The sequence below is a fragment of the Pseudoliparis swirei genome, chromosome 18, assembly GCF_029220125.1.
Source record: "Pseudoliparis swirei isolate HS2019 ecotype Mariana Trench chromosome 18, NWPU_hadal_v1, whole genome shotgun sequence".
NCBI lineage: Eukaryota > Metazoa > Chordata > Actinopteri > Perciformes > Liparidae > Pseudoliparis > Pseudoliparis swirei.
The window spans coordinates 27816803-27838669 of record NC_079405.1 but is presented as its reverse complement, the minus strand read 5'-3'; the positions used below and the strand labels follow the sequence as shown (position 1 = coordinate 27838669).

General features: G+C 45.1%; 4 protein-coding genes across 4 annotated transcripts; 1 reads left to right on the top strand and 3 right to left on the bottom strand.

Annotated features, from left to right (window-relative positions):
• Positions 1-381: 381 nt before the first annotated feature.
• On the bottom strand, positions 382-5702 carry otop1 (otopetrin 1). The gene is made up of 6 exons (XM_056437626.1): positions 5318-5702; positions 4999-5135; positions 4630-4688; positions 4375-4505; positions 1776-2668; positions 382-552 (listed from the first exon to the last, which is right to left on the bottom strand). Exons 1-6 carry the CDS (start codon positions 5700-5702, stop codon positions 382-384), a joined length of 1776 nt encoding a protein of 591 aa, XP_056293601.1.
• Positions 5703-7442: 1740 nt separating this feature from the next.
• tmem128 (transmembrane protein 128) lies at positions 7443-11118 on the bottom strand. The gene is made up of 4 exons (XM_056437583.1): positions 10956-11118; positions 9330-9462; positions 8982-9143; positions 7443-8673 (listed from the first exon to the last, which is right to left on the bottom strand). The coding sequence occupies exons 1-4, from the start codon at positions 11050-11052 to the stop codon at positions 8574-8576; spliced, it is 492 nt and encodes a 163-aa protein (XP_056293558.1). The 5' UTR covers positions 11053-11118; the 3' UTR covers positions 7443-8573.
• A 2246-nt stretch (positions 11119-13364) lies between these two features.
• lyar (Ly1 antibody reactive homolog (mouse)) lies at positions 13365-16159 on the bottom strand. Its single transcript, XM_056437756.1, has 8 exons — positions 15792-16159; positions 15569-15683; positions 15376-15483; positions 15210-15290; positions 14641-14962; positions 14452-14508; positions 14257-14342; positions 13365-13660 (listed from the first exon to the last, which is right to left on the bottom strand). Exons 1-8 carry the CDS (start codon positions 15911-15913, stop codon positions 13523-13525), a joined length of 1029 nt encoding a protein of 342 aa, XP_056293731.1. The 5' UTR covers positions 15914-16159; the 3' UTR covers positions 13365-13522.
• A 355-nt stretch (positions 16160-16514) lies between these two features.
• zbtb49 (zinc finger and BTB domain containing 49) lies at positions 16515-21665 on the top strand. Its single transcript, XM_056437754.1, has 7 exons — positions 16515-17046; positions 18273-19378; positions 19457-19503; positions 19591-19664; positions 19932-20014; positions 20147-20308; positions 20466-21665. Exons 1-7 carry the CDS (start codon positions 16736-16738, stop codon positions 21143-21145), a joined length of 2463 nt encoding a protein of 820 aa, XP_056293729.1. The 5' UTR covers positions 16515-16735; the 3' UTR covers positions 21146-21665.
• Positions 21666-21867: the final 202 nt, after the last annotated feature.

Here is a 21867-nt window from a genome sequence, read left to right as displayed (position 1 = left end):
AGACTAACAGGTGTGTTGTGAGTAGTTTATGATATGAAACGGTACAAAATACGTTCCACATGTACACTGAATCTATTGAAATGTGACGACAAGACCAAAGCACAAAGGGCCCTTTGTCCCTTTTTCGTCACCGTTCTTGAACAAGTCTCCCATCAGATCATCCCTCAGGCCGATTGGTTCGTCCCCCTCTCAGTGAATCCGCCACGCCGAGGGCTCTTTGTGTTGTTTGTCTCTGCGGCTTGTTTTTAAGTCTGCGGCGGTGTGACCCAGACGGCCTCCGGCACGGCCGAGCGGCGCTGCGAGGCGCTCTCGGGGAGCCGGTGGCGACAAGCGTTGCGTGCGCGTCATCTGGCGTCGTCGGTCGTCTGCGCGCGTCGACCGTCAGACGCGGCGGAACACCTCGAACAGCGAGGCCACCGAGTGCATGCGGTAGAAAAGGTTCAGAGGAATGGCAAAATTGAGAACTGCGGTCCATATGCTGAAGCCAAATGTCTCTTGTTCCAAGCCGTTGTCGTACTGCGGGCGGCAGCCGAAGGCCGGGAGGATCCACAGCTGAAAGAAAGAAAGAAGTTAAACTAGAAAGGTGTATCTCTGCCAGGTGTGTCTGCAACAACCAGCGCTTTGTTGTGTGATTGAATGTTTACGACCCCCATCAGACACTTAGGAGCAGCGAGGCCTCGTAAAAAAACACTTCAGTGAAGCTAAAATACAAGTGGCAATGTAGGCTACTGTATGCAGGACATTGGCTCAAACTCGACGTGTTAGACACGTCATGCACTGGTGAGTCTGTCAGCTGTTAGCAGTTAGCCGTTAGAAGTTAGCTTTTAGTAATTGGAAGTTAGAAGTTAGAAGTTAGCTGTTAGAAGTTAAAAGTTAGAAGTTAGCTGTAAGAAGTTAGCTGTTAGCTGTTATAAGTTATAAGTTAGCTGGTAGAAGTTAGCTGGATGAAGTTAGCTGGTAGAGGTTAGCTGGATGAAGTTAGCTGGTAGAAGTTAGCTGGATGAAGTTAGCTGGTAGAAGTTAGCTGGATGAAGTTAGCTGGATGAAGTTAGCTGGTAGAAGTTAGCTGGATGAAGTTAGCTGGTAGAAGTTAGCTGGATGAAGTTAGCTGGATGAAGTTAGCTGGTAGAAGTTAGCTGGTAGAAGTTAGCTGGATGAAGTTAGCTGGTAGAGGTTAGCTGGATGAAGTTAGCTGGATGAAGTTAGCTGGTAGAAGTTAGCTGGATGAAGTTAGCTGGTAGAAGTTAGCTGGATGAAGTTAGCTGGATGAAGTTAGCTGGTAGAAGTTAGCTGGATGAGGTTAGCTGGTAGAAGTTAGCTGGTAGAAGTTAGCTGGATGAAGTTAGCTGGTAGAAGTTAGCTGGATGAAGTTAGCTGGTAGAAGTTAGCTGTTAGCAGTTAGCTGTTGGGGAGGGGGGAGTCAGCTGGCAGTAAATAATATAAATCAAGCAATAAAAGGTCTTTGGAGAAAGTGTGACATTGAGAAACGATGTCATCACCCAATGAAGTCGTGAGCACACAGTTGCATCTCTCTGACAGAGCAGAAAGCACCTGCCTGAGCGCGTCAGTTCTTTCAGAGATTTGTTTTGCTTAAAGACGTGTCGGAAAAACAAGGTTGCTGAGAGCAGTGAGTGGAAAATCAAATAAAAGAGCTGAGGGTCACTGCGAACATCTCTATACCCTTACATGTCGTCAGAGAAGAAGGTGACGTAGGTTCTAATTGATTCATTAAATGTAACATATGCTTATTTAGAAATGACAGTACAAACGCCTACCGAAATGTTGCACATGATCAGGAAGACCGCGATGTTCTTCAGGATCTGCCTCTTTATATTCCGGGGCGCCGACACTTTGTTTCCCACCGGCAGCGGCACCTCGGAGGGCTTCCTGGGACACCTGTACACCTGGCCGTTCTCCATGTCGACGCAGGTCCTGTCCGGCGTCACGTAGGCCCGGTTGATGATGCCGTCGTACGGCGGCGCCAAAGACGACGTCGCCGAGAAGATCTCCGGAGCGGCCGGCAACTCGGGGTCCTCCCTCTCCCCGTCCTCCTGCTGGCGATACAGAGACTCCACGACGAAGAGGTTCTGGATGTACTTCTCCAGCACGATGAGCAGCGAGTAGATGAGGTTGGTCCAGCGGTACGGGGGACTGCTGTCGGTGCCCAGCACGGCCACGATGCTGCACCACGACATGAGCCAGGAGCCGATGGAGGAGCCGAACAGCAGCTCCGTGTCCAGCTGTCTGGACGGGTTCTTGGAGGTGTCCAGCGGCATGTGGTCCGCTCGATATATGAGGAGACCCGAAGCCCCGGCGGAGCACATGAAGGCCAGCATGACGATGCCGTAGATGTAGAACATGGAGATGGCCGACTGGCGCTTTTGGAGGGATTCTTCCACGTGGGTGACGTAGACCACCAGGATCCCGATGGTGCTGGCCAGCGCCAGTAGACCCATAACGGGGCCCACGGTCAGACCCTGGGTCTTGGTGGCCAGCCTCTTGCGGTTGGAAGAAAGGTCGATGGTCCTCCCGATGTTCTTCCACATGACGAAGAGCATGGCGGAGACGAAGATGTGGTACTCGACGTTGAAGGGGTAGAGATAGAAGAGGCTGCTGGAGAACATGGAGCACGTGCTGGTGGTGCAGTTGCAGTGCGGCTCCGAGTGCACTGCAGGCGGAAACAGACATCAGGCATGACACAGACGTACCGGCATGACGCCATCACATCCACGGGACGTCATGCTACATGTAAACCAAACGCATTCATATTATAACAAACATAAATGGATTCAAAAACAATACATATTTACACATAGGATCTCTCAAAATGAAAATATACTGAACATAACAACACTTTGTTGTGTACAGGTCAGCGACTAATACACCGCACTTTCCAAAAAGACTGTTGTCAGTTACGTAGTTAAATTTGAGTGATACATTGGTTCAAATATTAATTAAGCCTTTGGATTAATTCAATCTAATCTCGACATGCAGATTGGGTTTGTTGACTCCTTTTTTGCTCCGGTGCAATCTTATTCAAACAGGAAGTGCCTGAGAGAAAAGCCCAAATCTTTTCACCAAGCGATGGTTCCCCAACCTTTTGGCTTCGTCTTTTCTTTACTTTATTTAGATTTTTTTTTTTTGAGGCCTGAAAGGGTCAAATTAGCAACAACCCACAAGGGAAAACATACATATTAAAGATTAAAGGATATTCTGAAAAAAATAAACACAATCACAAAAACTGTGTCACAGAAACATGCCACCCCAATAATTTGGATCACCACAACAATGAAGCCTGAGGGGTCCCTTTAAAGCTTCAGGTCTGCTGAGACCCTCAAGAGACCCTCAGAGGCCCTCAGAAACCCTCAAGAGTCCCTCAGAGACCTTCAGCTCCTTTTAATCCAGATTGAAGACTTTCCTGTTTGCTGAGGCCTTAAATTTAAAATAAATCAATGTCAGCTGTATTTCATTTCTTAAACCGCACTGCAACTTCTATTCTATATTTTTAATGGTTCACTGTTTTTAATCTTTAAATTAAAGACCCTTATTGCTTTTCTTTTGCATTTAATGGTTTTATGTGAAGCGCTTTGAATTGCCTTTGTTGAAATGTGCAATACAAATAAAACTTCCTTTCAGATTATTCATGGTATTTATTTTTTGTTTCACAGCCTCAAACCAGGGCGAACACTTCTTGATTTACGTTGCTTTTCATGCTTTTAGATTTGTTATGAAACTTTCAAATAAAATGTTGACTGCAGCAGCCTATGACATCAAAAGTCTGCTCGTCATGTTTAATGGACAATATATTCACGAGCGCTATTTCACCAAGTCGCTAAATGCCTGAGCATCTTTTTATACTTATACGCCACGTCAAGGCCAACACGACACGCTAATGCTGATGCCCTCTAGAGAGCATCTCGACAAAACCTTACTGTGTGCCCCCCCTCCCCCAAAAGGCCACCACTACGGTACTGCAGCCTTTAATTAAAAAGGAAACAACAGTCAGGGTGCAGCCAGCCTCACAGTCGGCCGGATATGAGGAGGAGCGGCCGAACCCCCCAACCCTGAGCTTAAGATGTATCAGTTACTGTAATTGCAGCACCCTTGGGAGTTAGCAGCCTGCAGGACAAAGCCATCTAAGGTCAAGTGGGGGGGGGGCTGGCTGAACTGTGGGGAAAGGGCCCAGGGAGGGGAGGGGGGGGGGGCTCAGCACTAGCACCACTGTGTGTGTCCCCTGAAACCTAATCGAGAGCCGCTGGACACAAACAAGACCGGCTCCCCTCCTCTCCTTCCTTTCTCTTTCATCCACTGAAGGGAGCTCTCAAGCGGACTATTGTGCCGGTCTTCTTGGTACAAGCCCATCGACCCCCTTACCGATGGTGAGGTTCCCGTAGCCCAGGGCGGAGAGCCTTCTCTTGTGGTTGTTTAAGAAGTGCTCGGCTTCTGACATCACACCGTTGCACCAGAGGAGGAGGTTGGTGAAGACCGCATGGATGACGCCGAATCTGAAGGACACAAAACCAGTTGAAAAGCAGTTTGATGAGCGGGGGACGCACAACGGCGGATGATGTAAGAGGTCGTAGTCGCTGGTGATATGTGAGATTATAATATCACACGTAGTTCACGTACCTCTCAAATGTTTCGAAGCTCTTGATGACATCCTTGATGTGAAACCAGAGAAAATGCACCTGAACAAAAACCACAACACAACACTTTAATATAAAAAGAAAGTTAAAAAAACATGATCCAAAATATCCCTCAATGAAACATTCATGGACACGGAAATGGACTTTCATTTAAACCCCTTCATCGGAAGGATTATGTCAGTTACACTCATGTAACACGGACAATGACAGGATTATATTGTTGCAGTCACTCCACAACAAAGAGCACATTATTCGGAAGGCCTGCCTGGTTAAGTGGTTCACAGGAGCAGAACCAAAAAAAGCGCTGAAAGATTATCACTTTATTGAAATTAAAGTTGGGTTGTAAACCTACCTGTGCTATGGTGTGAGTTGCATGGATGACAGGATACACCCCGAGCACCGCCGACACACAAGACCGATAGCCGACATAATACCCGATTCGGAACGTGTCCATGATCAGCGAGAGGAGAGCAAGGAGAGTCAAACCACCTAGAAGCAAGAAATACAGATCCAGAAATTAAACTGTCAAACACAAACCCTTGTAAAGATTATGGTTGTTGAATGCTTAAAACAGAAATGCCCAGGGTCACCCCCCAAAAGGCATGGAAGAGGTCAACAGTGTGCCATTTTACGCATTTACGCATCTCCGCGCGTAATCTCTCCCCACTCACCTCGGATCCAGCATGTGGTGGCGTGCACGTCTTTCTCGGTCCGCGAGTTCTTTTGCCTGTCGGGCACCAGGATGTACCACATCATCCACATCAGCTGCAGGATCATGAGGCAGCTGACAAAGGACAGCAGGTGCTCTTCCCTGACCGAGGGGCCGTGGTGCGCGATGGCCAGCATCAGCGCCGCCCCGATGAGCAGCACGTTGGTCCCGTACTGGCCGCTCAGGATCTCGGCGTTCTTCCTCGGATAATCCCCCGACAAATCGAGTTTGAGTTTGGTGAACACCTTCTTGTCGGGCTCGGAGCTGGACGACGAGGAGGAACTGTGGCAGTACTTGTTCAGGCACATAATGTCCAGGCCGCTGTGTTCCACCATGGTGGGAGACATGCAGAAGAATCGCAACCACAACAACAAGCCGAGAGAGGAGTATAAAAAGGCACAGCCGCGCGCGCTATAAGAGCATCCGGGGGGAGGCCAGCTGCCTCACCTGTGGCTACAAGGTGGGGATTCAAGCGAATAGGTAGCGTGCCAAAACATGCTCATTCAATCTTCAAGGTCCGGCTCAGTGGTCACGCAATAGTTTCAATGTCCAGCCTCGGCGAGGATGGACTTGATAGATGCCATTGTCATCTTGTAACCATGAAACTGGAAATGTTCTGGTCGTGTCACGAGGCTCGCTGAGAAACACGGTGGATTGCGTTTCACTCCGTGGTGATCCCAGACCCCTGTCCTCTTGGAACTCCCATGTGTCAGAGAAAATGCACTGGGCGCTTTGCTGTGCCAATCATTCACAAAAAAACCACTACAGCAGCACGAAAATTATCCACAACAACAGATGCCCCCCAAAAAAAGGAAAGAAAACCCCGGGGTTGCGCTTAACTCCAGCTCTTGGAGAGCTGCTGCCGCAGACGGTGTCTCCAGGTCAGCTGAGATCCTCTCAGGGCGGCTATCGGGTGTTAAGCACACAGTCCCGGACGAGATAAAAGGGAAGATGACATGTGCCACCTCCCCGACTCCGGAGGTCCACTGGTGGGGCTTTGAAACGTGGCTCTCCAGGTGGAGGAGAAGAAGGAGAAAAAAGGAGGAGGAGGATCAGATTACAATGTTCAAATTAACAATGGCTTCTTTGGAAGTGGATGTCCAGAAGAGAGCCCTTATGGACACGACCAATCTCTACAGTACAATAGAGGGGGGGCGGATGCGCGCGATCAGCATAACAACAGAGGGACACACACACACGCACGCACACACACACACACACACACACACACACACAAACACACACACACACACATTGAGAGGTGATTGGTGTGGATTCAGTAAAGTGTGTTTAATCAGGTCTTTGAATAATGACCTCATTTTAATAACAAATACGGTTCTTTAAAAAATAAATGGTCATCAATCTATTTAAAAGAGTGAAACTCAAAGTGGCTCCATAATAACTCCTTTTCGACTTTAAGTCTTCTCAGTCACGAGAATTTATGAGTCAATACATTATTTTAAAAAGGACATTTATTAGCATTAAATACACACAAAGCAACACTCCTAACATAAAGGTTCCTATACTCACAGTATTGATTAGAAAGAGGCTCGTGCGTCACGAGGGATGAGAGATGATTGATCGTTTCTCCTTCACAGCACATTAGCTGATGTCTTGAGTATCGATTAATGAATCACCGCCAATCAGCCGCCGATAAAGAAGAGGGAGATCCATATCGTAACAGGGAGCTTTAATGGGCCGAGTGACTAATTCTGAACATTTTTGATTTAATCTGTGAAGTGTGTAAAGTGTCTCTCTGCGTGTTGTTGACACTCCAACACAAGTTCATTGAATCAGTGCATTGAGGATACATGATTAAGATTAGTTGTATAGTCTTTATAAACGTATATATATATATAATATTTTTATTATTATAGCTGAATATACATTTTAAGGTACTTAAGTCAGTTGTCATCTTTTAAAATGTACAATATTGTAGATGTAAGAGCACAACACACATTTACATGTGGCTGTAAACACTCTGGAAGGAAATTGTATGTCAAAGTGTAACACACACACACACACACTCTACTGTCGCCGTTCTTCAATGTTGTGTTTTATCAAGCAATAAGAACATCAGCAAGTAGTGAAATCAGTTATAAAACTTTATTTAAGATTATTTATTTTACAGAATATGAGCAGTCAACATTGTTTACCACAAGATGCTCTTGAAAAAAAAAAATCATAAGTAAAAATCTTTGTTGGTTTTCATTAGCAGGTACAACCCTTTTGTTCCTTTGCATAAACACATTGTTATATACATTTAAATACAAAAGAAAGGCCATTTTCACATGTGGAAAGAGCAAAGAAATAAATAGAACACTATAAATAACAACAAAGCCATTTATCTGCTTCAGTGTCTGCACCCTGGGCCCGTCTTCACAAAGCAGAAGAGACTCTCTTTTGGCATCTCTATGTCACTGTCCATTGTCATGGGTGGCATTGTTCTTTTATAACAACCAATCACACCTCACCTCCTCACCAAGTCGAGACGTTTCATTCCCTTTTTTGCTCTCTTTAAAAATCGCTCTCGAGCTCAAACAGCGGCGGCTCGGTCCTCAGAAGGTCTGTGAATACGACCTCTGGGGGTCGTGAAGGTCGGTTCAATGTCAAAGCTCCCTGAAGCCCGGATGAACCGAGCAGATCCGCAGTTAACGTGATCGGCAACCGCTCTCGTTCAGAAAAGAGAAAGAAATAAAACACACACACACGTCATCGTTTCTTTGGGAGAACACGTCAGTGACAAATCATAAACCGAGATGTCACCACAGTGACGCTGCCATGCGGAGCCGAGGCCACGAGAGCCATGTTGGTTCAGCAGGGGGGTCGAGATCAATCAGCTGCAGGTGCATACATACACATATATATATACACATACATATATATATATATACACATACATATATATATATGTTAATTTTGGTGCTGGAATGTCTCCGTCAGTGCAGTTTGTTAATTCAGTTGTAAACTTGACATTGACTGTGAAATGCGTGTAAAATGGAAGAAAACTGAACATTGTGGATAACAATAACGTTATTATATGCAAATCTTCAAGTGCAAAGCGTCGGTATTCAATATTTAATGTTTAGTGACACAATTTTACTTACGCAAAAAATAATCACAATTTAAAGGCCAAATAAAAGGTTATTTCGTCAATAAAAAATAAATGTTATGAAACTCAAAATGACAGAGGAACTATTATCCTCCACCCGTCACATTCACCCCATCAAAGAGATGAGCATGACCACGCCCATGAACTGTGTGAAGAGGATGAGTGGCGTGAAGAAGGACCACACGGGCCACAGGGCCATGTTGAGGCTGCAGGGAAAAGCACAAACACATGCACACTTTTTAATTTGCATCCCATCCTGATGAATCGTACATTAATGAGCAAAGCAGGAAAATGGAAAAACAGGTTAAGAGGCTATGTCCCGCCCCCTGTTCAGCGAACCACCACGGGACCTTATTTGGAAAAGCGATGTACGGCAGGCGACTGCAAAAGACGCCCAACACCAGCGTCGGAAATACACGGGGTCAAAGGTCAAAACTGCCCCTAAGAAATATAATGTTGCCCCTGTTATCACTAGGAGAGGCAACAAATAACTTCCTCTAATAATCGATTTTACCTGCAGGACGCAGCGATGAAGGCTGCGGTGGCGAGCGGGGGGACGGCGGGATACTCCTGGTCATAGTGCTCGATGCCTTTGAACCACTCCAGGTACACGATGCAAAACATGGCGAGGGACAGGCAGATCCCGAGGAGCGTCAGACTCACATTGAACCACCAACTGAGAGAAAAACGGGGTTGAAAAGGGGGAGGAGTCATTTAAAGACTTCAAGGCAATGTGCAAAGAGTTGGTGACGCTTTGGAAAAAGAGATGTCACGTATCGGGACATCACCGACGTTTATATACATGTCATTTATAACAAGTATAAACATGTTTTTAAAGAGATTTTCTCTCCACTCTTATCACCTTTTGATGTCATCATTCTCCAGGATGTTGTGGAGGAAATCCACATAGTAGGTCACGCCTATCGACGCCACGATCCAGAAAAGGGAGTGTCTGTTAAAGCGCGGGAGAGGTTTAGCATCTTTTTCCTCCTGACCTGGAGGGAAATAGAAAATGAAGAGTTTAGATTCTACTTTAAAAGAGATCCAACAACGGGACAAAAAAAACTTGATTCATAGCAAGAAAAATGCACTTTCAGTCTGAAAGAGACGGACAAACAATGAGATGTCGGCATTGTTCAACACTCAGGCATGACTGGGTTAAACTGAAGACTAAGATACTGTATGCTACTGGATGTACGACTAAAATATGATTTTATCTCGACAAAAAAGAATGTGCCGAGTCGCCCGCCTCGCAGGGTGAAGGAGCTTTTTGAGGTGAACCAGATCGCTGTCTTTGAGGTAATCTCACTTCACAGAGGGGAGGTATTAATCTCTATAATTTACTGGTTGATTAAACGTATCAGAGCCCAGTGTTGGCTGCTGTGCACAGTTGTGCACAGTTCAGCGTGAACTCCATGCCCGAGACAAGTAGTTGACCTGCATCTAAGTTACTCCACGGCGGGCCGTCTAGGGATACGAGATAACGCTGCACCAAGCCGTCGCACACACTCCAATGGAAGAAAAGCAGCCATTAATACGGATAAATCTTGGTAAATCTTTTGCCTGCCACTTATATTCCAGCTATTAGTTTACACCGTCTTGGATTTAAGATAGTGTAGGAGGGGCTTCCCTGTATTATATCAAAACAATCAAGAATGTGTATGCTGTATTTCTGCCTTGGAGATTACCCAGCATGCACCAAATAAGACATATGCACGCTCTCTCTCAGACTACCACTTAACGGCTGGCAAGATAATGCTGCACCAAGTCGTCTCACAAACACACTGGAAGGAAAGCAGCACTTGACACGAATAAAAAAAGGGTTCTCCACTTGGTGAATCTGTTGCCTCCCACTTAGCTATATTCCAACTATTGTCTTCCCTATATTATGTAAAAACAATCAAGTATATGTGTATTTCCACCAGGGAAACCCTCAGATTACCCAGCATGCACCAAATAACAAATAAAGATATTTCTGCTCTTACTCCAATTATATATATATATTTATAGAAATATATATATATAGAAATATACATATAATTACATGTAAATATATACACATATAATGTTATTTACATATATATATATACATACACAAATATATATATTTATATATAGTTGTATATATGTATATATTTACATTTATATATACAAATATATATACATATAAATATATATATACACATATATATATACACACATATATAATAATAATAAGTGGTAGTCCATGTCAAATATATATATATATAAATATGTATAATATATATATATACAAATATATATATATACACATATATAAATATACATATATATACACACATACATATAATAATAAGTGGTAGTCCATGACAAAAATATATATCTAAATATGTCTAATATATATAGCGTTATATGACATAAAGACAGACTACCACTCAACGCCCGTTGGCTGTCAGAAAGCTAGCTAGCCCGAGTTAGCCACCAGCGATCTATTACAACTCTTTCTTACTCTTCTTCTCCTCTTCCTCGCCGCTCGCCTGCAACAGGAACTCCGCATCTCTCTTGAATCTATTCCGCAGAGTCGCGAACTCGCTGGTGTTGAGCATCGTGTTGACCGTCTTTAAACTTTAAACTAGTAGCGAACTAAAGGCCGACAGGGGATGAGAAGCCACTTCCGGTTTGAGACAGAGTCGCTTTTATATGACGCGTTGGGGAAACGACAGTGCTAGTAGTTGTTGTTATTTTTGTGGAAGGAAAAAAAGTTTGACAGGCGTCAATGCAGAGCTTAAGAAAACAGATAAATACGTTTCAGTTAAACAAACAAAAACATTATGTACTTTATTAGAAATATATGAATGTAATTGTTTGTGTTGTCATGTCTTTTTAGCTTGACCAATAAGCCACCAACTTAATTTCATTGTATCTTTTTATTTTGTACTCCTTATGAAATACACTAAATAATTAAAGTATTTTTTCAAATGAGTCCATTGCATATTTCCATTCTTTAATATTTATTCAACCCTTTAATGTATTATATGATGTATTTAATTTATTGTCTTTTTTTCTGTGCTTAAGGTCCCTCTTGAGTTGATATAAGTATGTTTAGCCGCCCGACAGAAGCAGGATATTCAATAGCAAACTCTATGAATACATGTGTTACATCTAACATTTGCCAAAAGGGAAATATTATTTAATTATGTGTAATACATAACAATAATATGTTAATCGCTTGAATACAAAACATTAAAAAGAACATTTTCCACAAAGACGCCCAAGGAACCGGAACGCCCTCAGAGGGTACCTGAGGAAAACTGAATGGAACAGGACACATTTGTTTTCATTCCAGGAAAATCGTAGCAAAATGCATCGTAGCTGGATGTGTTCCAACGATTATCTCGAATGTATACTTTTACATTGCACGGGCGAGAATCGGACACGGCTGAGACCGTTATCCAATTCCAATCTGGCCCGGACTCTTAACACCACTTCTTCTAGAGCAAACTCAGTTTATTAGGTATAGAACTAATACATCTTTAGTAACATGTAAAGCAGCATTTGCTGTACAGTTGGATAGCATTGTGTGCTACCGAGAGAGGTGTAACTTTTATTAAACCTTGTATTAATGGGGTAAAAGGACCTCTCTCGCATGTAGTCGTCACCTTTTAAGGGAACATGAGTTTTGCTCATAAATAGGAAAAAAGGTGACGGGTTGCCGTGTTACGTCATACTTTGGTGCTCATGCTGGGGATTATTGACAGAAGCCCATGCCATGTTTAGCACCTCCATGGGCGAGCACAACTTGAACTCACCGCTGCCCGCTGCTCTTTGTGGAACAAGTGAGATTAACATTAAATAAAAGTGTGAATTAGAGGAAAATGAAACATGCAAGTAGAGAAGCGTTTACAGACTCCACCAGAAGTAACGGCTGTATTACCGCTTACTTTTAACACAAGGTCTTTGACTATCAAAGATTAAATTTCAAACGTAATCTAACAGATTAGGATCATAAAGGCCTCACACAAGGCGTCAGCAGTAAAACCTGACCAGTGTTTTATCACTTCAACATTTCATCTTCAAGAAAAACGATGTTTCTTCTGTCAGAAATGTCCCTCTAAATGCAATCTCACACACACACACACAGTCAGTCAGTCAGTCAGTTAATCCTGCAGTATCAAATAACTTGTCGATCTCAGATGTGTGCAGCAGCAGCAAAGACGGCCTTAGTTTCAGTGGGTCTGGGGATATCCTGTGGGGGTCTGGATTAGAACAAAAGCATTAAGCAATATTGAGTCACACTAAACTAGAAAACAATTTTAATACGAGCAAAACGAGAGTAACAGCTCGACTAATACCCAAAGTCTGGAATATACAATTACAAGTAAGTCTCGTGATGAATGAGCATCAGTGTTAAACCTGCTGGGATTAGCAGAGCTCCGTAAAGCTGGGCAGATTTCCTCCTCCTCTGTGTGTGTGTGTGTGTGTGTGTGTGTGTGTGTGTGTGTGTGTGTGTGTGTGTGTGTGTGCGTGCGTGCGTGTGTGTACTGCTCGTTCTCGCGGGTGGAGAAAGCAGCCGGCATTAAAACTTCACCTGAGGCTGACACCAAGCGTCTTGCTTCTATGGAGCTTCTGTGCAGCCGGCCAAGTGAACCCCGTTCGGCGTGCCGAGGAATGTGCATTAGCTCCGTCCCGTGTGAGAGTCAAATTCACCTCAGGTGCACCTCTCCTATTTCCCCCATCCCCCCCCCCCTACTCCCAACATCCAATCCCACAGATAAGGTGCCATTTCCCAGCCTTTGCCGTGGGCCTGGAATGTGGAACAGAGCAGCCGTCTGTCACAAGTGTCATTTCATACGGAAAAACAACGGCGATTTGTCAAAAGTCTTCCCGCCGCAATCGGCTCGTAAACAGGGACAGGTAATTCGGTTATAAAATGATTTAATCTTCCATTATCAGGTCATCTGTGCAACAAAAACATCCGAATGTGGATGACAGACAACGATGGCTTTTACATTTTTAAAAGTCTATGAACGTACATTTTATACCAGACGGGGGGGAGATAAACATGGCGACTACTTTCTACTTCACGAGCCTCACTCGGTCCTTCAAGACTCTAAATGTGGGGTTGTTGCTGATCTTCTTGTTGAAAAGTGCGAGCACCTCCTCCTCCTTTCTAAAGTTCCCATCACCGGTGAAAGAGTAGTACGCTGCCACGACCTGTCAAAGAGGCGAAAAACAAGTTTTAAACTTCTTATTAAACTTAAAGACACAGGTACAGATGTCAAACACTCCCTTTGGGGTCTTTTCATGACATCGAGAAGAAAATCAAACCACATTGTTTTTTTCCGGATCTCCAATAATTCTATATTTTATTATCAAACTAAATGAAATTTTAATGTAAAATGCACTGAAACCAGCAGCAAACTGTAGTTTCTATTTGCACTACTGACATTACTGAACTCGTCAACAGCAGAATATTTACCGCTTTAGCCAAATTAGTATTTAAACTACAGGATACACAATTATACACAGTAAAGTAATTATATTCATACGGTAATTTGAAGTGTTTAAAACGGCTATACTGTATTTAAATCAATACAATTCAGAAAAGCAATGTGGTTGCTTTCACTACTTGTGAAAAACAAATGTTATTTAGATGATAATCTGTTTGAGAAATAAATAATCTAATAATAATCTGGCTATCGTGATTAATTTGTATAAGTAATACTTGGAGAAAAAAGGTGCTGCTGGGATTAGATTTTAATACAAATGTATTAAAAAGTAACGACAGACTCAAACGCTCCGTAACTCACCTTCTTCCTCAGTTTCTTTACTTGCAGTTCCTGGTCAGCGGACTCTCTCAGGACCGCCTTGATGTTTCCCTTCCAGTTGAATTTGCCTACAAGTTAAATCAGACATGAATTAAATTGCCAGCGCAGGAGAGCGAATTCACAAAAGAAGCAACACTGCCCCCTGGTGGCCGTTTCTGATTTTACATCATGTATTACCTTTGGGAACTTGTTGATCCTCAGTCACCACCGACGTGTCAGCATCCTCTTGGTCAACTGAAAGGAGACAAGTCAGCAATAGAGGAAGCTAAAACAGACATTATAATGTATCTAGATTAATTAAAGATATAAAAAACTGGATCAAGTATGACTGTAAGAACAGGAGCATCTCTTTAGGAAACACCGTACTCGTCTTGGACTTTTTGCTGGATTTCTCATCGTCGGCACCGTTCTGCTCTTCGTCTTCTTCAGAGGCGTGTTTTCTCTTCCGGTCCTTCTTTTTTGTTTTGCCTTCTCCCGGCTCCTGTGCCGCCGCCGCCGCCTTATCGGCACCTTTAACGGCCTTCCCGCTCTTCTGCTGACGGGCCTCTTTGCGCTCGCGTTTGTTCAGTTTCTTCTTCTTCTCGTCGTCTTGAAGGCCGTTCTTCGGCTTTTCCTTTCCGTTGGACTCCGCTTTGACTTCCGCCGCCGTCTGCTCGGGTTCTTTAGTCTCCCCTGGGGCCTCGGGAGGCTGGCAGATTAGAGGGGCGCAAAAGTGTTGGGAAATTAGAGGCACGAGTTCTTCCGAAACGTATTACAACCAAATAGATGGAAAACCACATGGATGTTAGATCATCTATGCAAGATAAAACAAATCCCTGGAGCATGTTTTTAATGTAATTCATCAGCCAAACAAACTAAAAAAGACCTCTTTGTTTTGATGCTAACGTTGATAATGTGCAAGAAGGCCAAACAAGAGCAACCTTTAAGTAACTTACAGTGTCACCTGCAGCAAAGATGTCCCACACTTCATCGTGAAGACTGGTGTTAGATATTTTAAGGCTGTTTTTCATCCAGTTCTGAGCAGAAGAAAAAATATGAATTAGTTAATGCAGGCAAGCCCAGTTGTTCATCACAGTGTGGTAGATAAAAAAAGGCAGCAACCTGAAACTTTGCCTTCTTTCTCGGGACATTATCATATGAACCGACTTGCTGGAGGACCCCCTTCAGCTTCGCACTGACTCCAGGTTTGTTTATGGCGTCCTGGACTCTCTTCAGGAGAGTCATCGGCACATTAGAAGAAAATAAACAACAACAAGTACAGTACACAGGTGGACGTCGCTTCTCTCCGCTGTACCTGGAGCCACTGCTGCTGCTTCACATCTCCTTTGTTTGCCTTGGCCTCGAAGCCTTTCCCTCCGTACTTCTGGTCTTCACTGATACATTTGACGTGGTTCTTGTAGTCTTCACCACTGTCAGAAAAAAACACCATCACCAACACTGAGATCGGGGGATTTTTTTGGTTTCATTATGGTAAATGTTAGCGAGATTGAACAGAGAATGAGACCACAGCACTTTACCAGAAATCCTTTCCACAATCGATGCATGACAGGACCTGGCAACCCCGGCACATGCCCACGTGTTTCTCGACCTGGGCCTTTTTCAGGGATTCCCCACAGGCGTTGCAGGTGAAGAAAACCATGTTGAAGACACGTTCTGCTCGTTTCAACCCAACCTGCTCACTGGGATAATGCTAACGACACCGACCTACTTCGTTAAACCGAAACCAGTGCAATCCTCGTGCGAAGCCACCGGACTGTCCGCAGCGCCGGCACGAGCTGAATAGACAAATAAATACTATAATAATAACAACAACAATTATCACTATTATTCTCTCCTAAAAGCGAGCAGCGGTGTTTGTCAAAGCGTTAAGGTGCCACGCGTCGTCACTTCAATGTCCGCCTGTTTCGTTCTATTCGTGGGAACTTTTCAAAACACACGTGATCACCACCGTGAGCACCATCAATAGTCGTCCGTGTGAAAACGCGAGTTGAGAAAGGTTCCGACCAGCGCGAAATGAATATTGGCTCGAGTGGCAGCTGGTTCGCGAGATATTTAAAATAATTTGACTCGTGTCAGTTTATTAAACTACAGACTTCACGTATTTAAAGAGCCCTTTCTTGTTTTATGCTATATTGTTTAGGCGGCGCGAAATAAAGGTCGAACCCGGAAGTGATGTGACGTATTTTTTTACACTGGATAAAGTGACCCATCATCCACACAAGAGGGGGACTTCTCGGATGTAGGTTTGGATTTATGTTTACGGCGAAACTTTCCTGAGCTAACTATTTATTTAAGACTCCCATCCCCGTCTGTAGACGCAGTTCTTCGGGGTGGTGCCGCTGCGGATTCACTCGGCCCACCGTCGTAGTTGGTTAGCATAGCAGTTAGCTTTTTAGCCCCTTTCGTCCAAATTTTTGCATGGGTGGTCTCGCAGGACAGACACGCCTGTTGAGTTCTCCATATGAATATTATCTCCTATTTTAAAACAGTTTGGTTGCATTTGAGTTTCCATGAAATAATTCGTATCTTCCATAATAAGAGGTTTGTTGTTTTTCCTAATAAAGTTTATTTGTATTTTGATGGAGACGTTGGAGCTGTGCGGTGCAGCGGCTGGTTGACCATGGACACCGTGTCCAGCCACAGCTCCTACCTGCTGCAGCAGCTCCAGGAGCAGCGGATCCAGGGTCTGCTCTGCGACTGCACGCTGGTGGTCAAAGGCGTCTGCTTCAAGGCCCACAAGAACGTCCTGGCCGCCTTCAGCTCCTACTTCAGGTGCAATTGAGTGAATCTGTGGCATGTTTCCAATCCTCACCTGTAAGAGCCAAATGCATGATTACCTTCGCATTGAAAATGCCGGAAGGTTATGTTTTGATCGCTGTGTATTTATTTATTTATTTATATGCGTGTTATTCACAAATCTCAAAAAGTATTGAACCGAATCGCATGAAATTTGGTGGGATGATTGTTTATTATCCGGGGACCAGTTGATTAGATTTTGGGATCGATAGGATCAAAGGTCAAAGGTCATGAACAGGTCAAAATCTTTCGCAGAACTCAAAAAGTATTGAACCGAATCGCATGAAATTTGGTGGGATGATTGTTTATTATCCGGGGACCAGTTGATTAGATTTTGGGATTGATCGGGTCAAAGGTCATGAACAGGTCAAAGTCTTTCGCAGAACTCAAAAAGTATTGAACCGAATCGCATGCAATTTGGTGGGATGATTGTTTATTATCCGGGGACCAGTTGACTAGATTTTGGGATCGATCGGGTCAAAGGTCAAGGTCAAAGGTCATAAACAGGTCAAAATGTTCTTGAATCGCATGAAATTTGGTGGGATGATTGGTTATTATCCGGGGACCATTTGATTAGATTTTGGGATCAATCGGGTCAAAGGTCAAGGTCAAGGTCATGGAAAGGTCAAACTCTTTTTTTACCATAGCACGATACATTTTTGTCCAATTGGCATGCAACTAATGCCAAAATGTTCATAATTCAATGCCCAATCTTGTGATATGCGAAGGTATGCGCTCTACCGAGTGCCCATTCTAGTTTCATTTGTTATAATAATTTAGTTTTAAAAGATTAAAAAAGGTAACTGCATATAAATCCTTTTCATTATGCTTTGAAAGAATGTTTAGTTTAACATATATCTTTTAGTATTGTATTTAAAAGTTGAATAACTCGTCAGAATGCAGGCTCCCAATCAGGTGACGTCACGTCATTATAACACCTGCGTGTTGGACTGTCAGGGCTGATTTGAGTTCAAAGATGTTAGAAGCAACGTAGTTTTTTTTTGACCGTGTGAACATCTACGTTTTTTTTTTTTTAGTAAACTTCATTTTGTATGAAAGAATTACTTGTGTCACTCGCGTGTCAATTAATAGCTTTTAAGACTGATCTCAAAAGTGTGGTCCAGAAGAACCAGAACTAGACGGAGTGCCACTACATCACCCATACGACATAACGCTGAAAGTGCTGTTTTTATTCTTTCCAGGTCGTTATTCCAAAATTCCCCCAGTCAGAAGAACGAGGTGTTCAACTTGGTCATCCAGGACGTCGGTGGCATCGGACAAATGCTGGACTACATGTACACCTCCCGTCTCGACGTCAACCAAGATAATGTGCAGGCGCTGCTGGACATCGCTCAGTGTCTGCAGGTTCCAAATGTGCAGAGCATGTGTAACGCCTTCCTCAAGCCGAGTCCTCCGCCGGTGGAAATCGCATCGTTTCCCCTCCCGGGCATGCTGAGTTCTGAGCACGACTGCCTCCTGGGGAGCAGCCTTCCTCACGACGTTGACCTCCACTGCCCCTCTGACACCCAGAGGCCCGCCGGCTTCAGCGGCGACGCGATCCACGGCAAGAGGTTGCCCGTTTCCGGCGGCTCCAACTGCGACGCGGCCGGCGGCGCGCAGCCGCCTGTGGAGAAGCAGCTCGTCCACGGCTACAAGCTGCGGAACTTCTACAGTAAGCAGTACTTCGAGCAGAGCGCGCTCCAGATCAGCAGCGCCGCCTTGAATCGAGGCCCGTGCCCTCTGGTGCTGCAGGAGGAGCCGGGGGTCGGCCCCCCTGCCGCGTGCTCGGGTAACCCGGCGCGGCCCAGCCCCCCCCGCACATCCGTGGCCGCCGAAAAGCACGCCGTCTCTTCTTTAACACCCTCGGATAACTTGGACACCCCCAACGTGACCTCGGAGGACCCGGCGCTCGACAAGCCGGCGCGCCCAAAGAAGTCCGTGTACCTGAAGAAGTACAACTACCTCCGATCTCAGAAGGCCTTGGAGGAGATGTTCGCCGACGCGGTGAGCGACCCCGTCCTCGGCTGTCCCAGAGAGAGCCCTCGAGAAGAAGAGGCGGCGGTCCGGACCGACGCTCCGGAAGCTCCCGCCGGGGACCTCAACTCGGACAGGGAGCCGGTGACGGAGACGGCAGCCGATGTGCAGCTTCCCAGTCCTCCACCTGTGGACCGGGAGGAAGAAGAACATCTGAAAGCGGCGCCGGAGCCGGCGCAGCACATGGGAACCAACAAGCAGTATTGCTGTGAGGTGTGTGGGAAGATCTTCAAACACCCGAGCAACCTGGAGCTGCACAAGCGCTCACACACCGGTACTGACTGATGAAATGGTTTCTATCCACACATGAGATGTTTTCTGTTGTATTTAATATATATTATATCTTCTGCAGGTGAGAAGCCCTTCCAGTGTAATGTTTGCGGGAGATACTTCTCGCAGGTATTGGCTCGTGTATTATTCTAATTCTTCGATGGGGGGGGGGAGGGAATATATATTGAGATATTTAAACCGATTTTTTTTCTACAGGCTGGAAATTTACAGACGCATTTGCGGCGGCATTCCGGAGAGAAACCGTACATCTGTGAGTTATGTGGGAAAAGGTATGGAACTTTTATGTGGGCAGCGTCTTCATTTAGAGAGAGGTAGAGAGAGGTAGAGAGAGGTAGAGGTAGAGAGAGAGAGAGGTAGAGAGAGAGAGAGAAATATGTAAGCTTCTGTGGCTGTATTGGTTTAATTAACCAATTAGAATAGATTATAGTTCAGGGACCAGCGATATGGTATTTTCCCTGTATGACACATCGCTGTAATATAATATATAATGTTCTCGACAGCCGCCGATGAATTGAATATTCCTCTCTGTTTTCCAGCTTCACGGCATCGGGGGACGTCCATCGTCACAAAGTGGTCCACACGGGAGAGAAGCCACACCTGTGTGACATCTGCGGTCGCGGTAGAACAGAAGCAATTATCTAATAATCTTAGTTATTTCCTTTATCCATCTAGAAGTAGCTCTTACCTAATGTCCTCATTTTTAACTTTTAACGGTGACATTATTATTTTTTCTTCTCCTCTCGTCTCTCAGGATTCAACAACTTGAGCAACCTCAAGGAGCACAAGAGGACTCACACCACGGACAAGACGTTCACCTGTGACCAGTGCGGGAAATCCTTCAACACGCACAGGAAGCTGCTGAAGCACAAGGCGCGGCACGCCGGGGAAAAACCACACAGCTGCGCCACATGCGGTGAGGCCCTGAAGGCATCGCTCAAATACACGGGAGACGGTTGCATAAAACGCTATTCCAGGGGTGAAAACGACGAGTCGACTGAAAATAAATCTATCGATAGTTTATTAAAAATATATAAATGATTAAATTCTGTATGTGTCTGTATTATTTTCAGGTAAATGCTTCATCGGCTCCGGGGACCTGCAGCGTCACAGCCGGTCCCACACGGGTGAGAAACCCTACGTCTGCGACGCCTGCGGGAAGAGCTTCACCCGCTCCGCCATGTTGAGGAGACACAGCGACATGCACTGCAGGGGGCCCCCGGCCGACGGCCCCGCCGCGGGCGCCTCCTCCTCGCCTCCTCGCAGCTCTGGCGGCGCGGCCGCGGTCCCCAAACGCGTCGGCCGCAGGAAGCCTCCCGCCGCCGCCGAGCAGCATTTCCCCGACGCGATGCCCCACGCATTAGAGAAACCGCCCCCGACTGCTACTTCGCCGCCACGTGTCGAGACTCCGCCTCCCAGCATGCACCTCAGCCCGGCCTCTAGCCCCACCCGCCTCCCGGAGCTGCGCTCCCTGGTGCCCCATCACCTCCTCGCCTCCAACCACCAGGAGAGGGGCGCGGCCGGCGACCACGGGAAGCTCGCCAAAGCGCAGCCGTCTCCGGAGGTGGTGTACGGCCCGTACGTGGAGGACGGCGACGTGTCGATGGAGACGGGCCGAGGTCACTGCGGCGGCCTCGCCTCCTCCGGCAGGCCCGGCGCCTACAGGTCCTCCGAAGGCCAGTTCATCTCCAGCGTCACTCTGTGGGGTCTGGCCATGAAGACGCTGCAGAACGACAACGACATGGAGCAGTGACGCGTTGGAGGAGCCCAGCGGAGCCCCCCCCCGGTATTTAATGAGCTAACCCGTAGCTCAGATGTAGCACTATGATTCACTCATAACTTAATGACGCTTTATTCGCGTGGTGAGTTTTCACCGCGGCTCCAAATCGAAAGCAAGAGCTTCCTTTTTTATTTTAATTAAATTATAAAATTGTGATGATTGCTCTGAAAATTCTCCCACGCAGTTGGTTTTCCGGACCTGTGATGTCACTGCACTTTAAAATGTACAAAATCTATTTTTAACTATCGGTGTCAAATGTGGCGGTATTATATTCATACGAGATTAAAGTCTGTACATTATATTTAATGATCATCTGTTGCCCTGTTAATGTTTCTGACCGCCACAGTAATACATCAGTAAGAAGAAAAAAATTTGTATTATTATATAGTACTCAAACTTTTATAACTGGATATCCATGGACACGCATCTGGAAAAGGAAATCTAATTGTGGGCTTTTGATACTAAAAGAATTAAATATAACATAAAAACAAAAGGCTCTTCTATTGTATTAACTGTCACTATTAACTTTGTCTCCCCATAAACTTTACAGATGTTTTTAGAGGATTTGTAATGGATTTGTTAAAAAATAACCGATAACACCACATTACATTTAGTAAGTAGAAATAATGTAGGTTAAAGATTTAGGCTATTTGTGATATTTCATAATAATATGAATGATTTTTTCGCATCAGTAG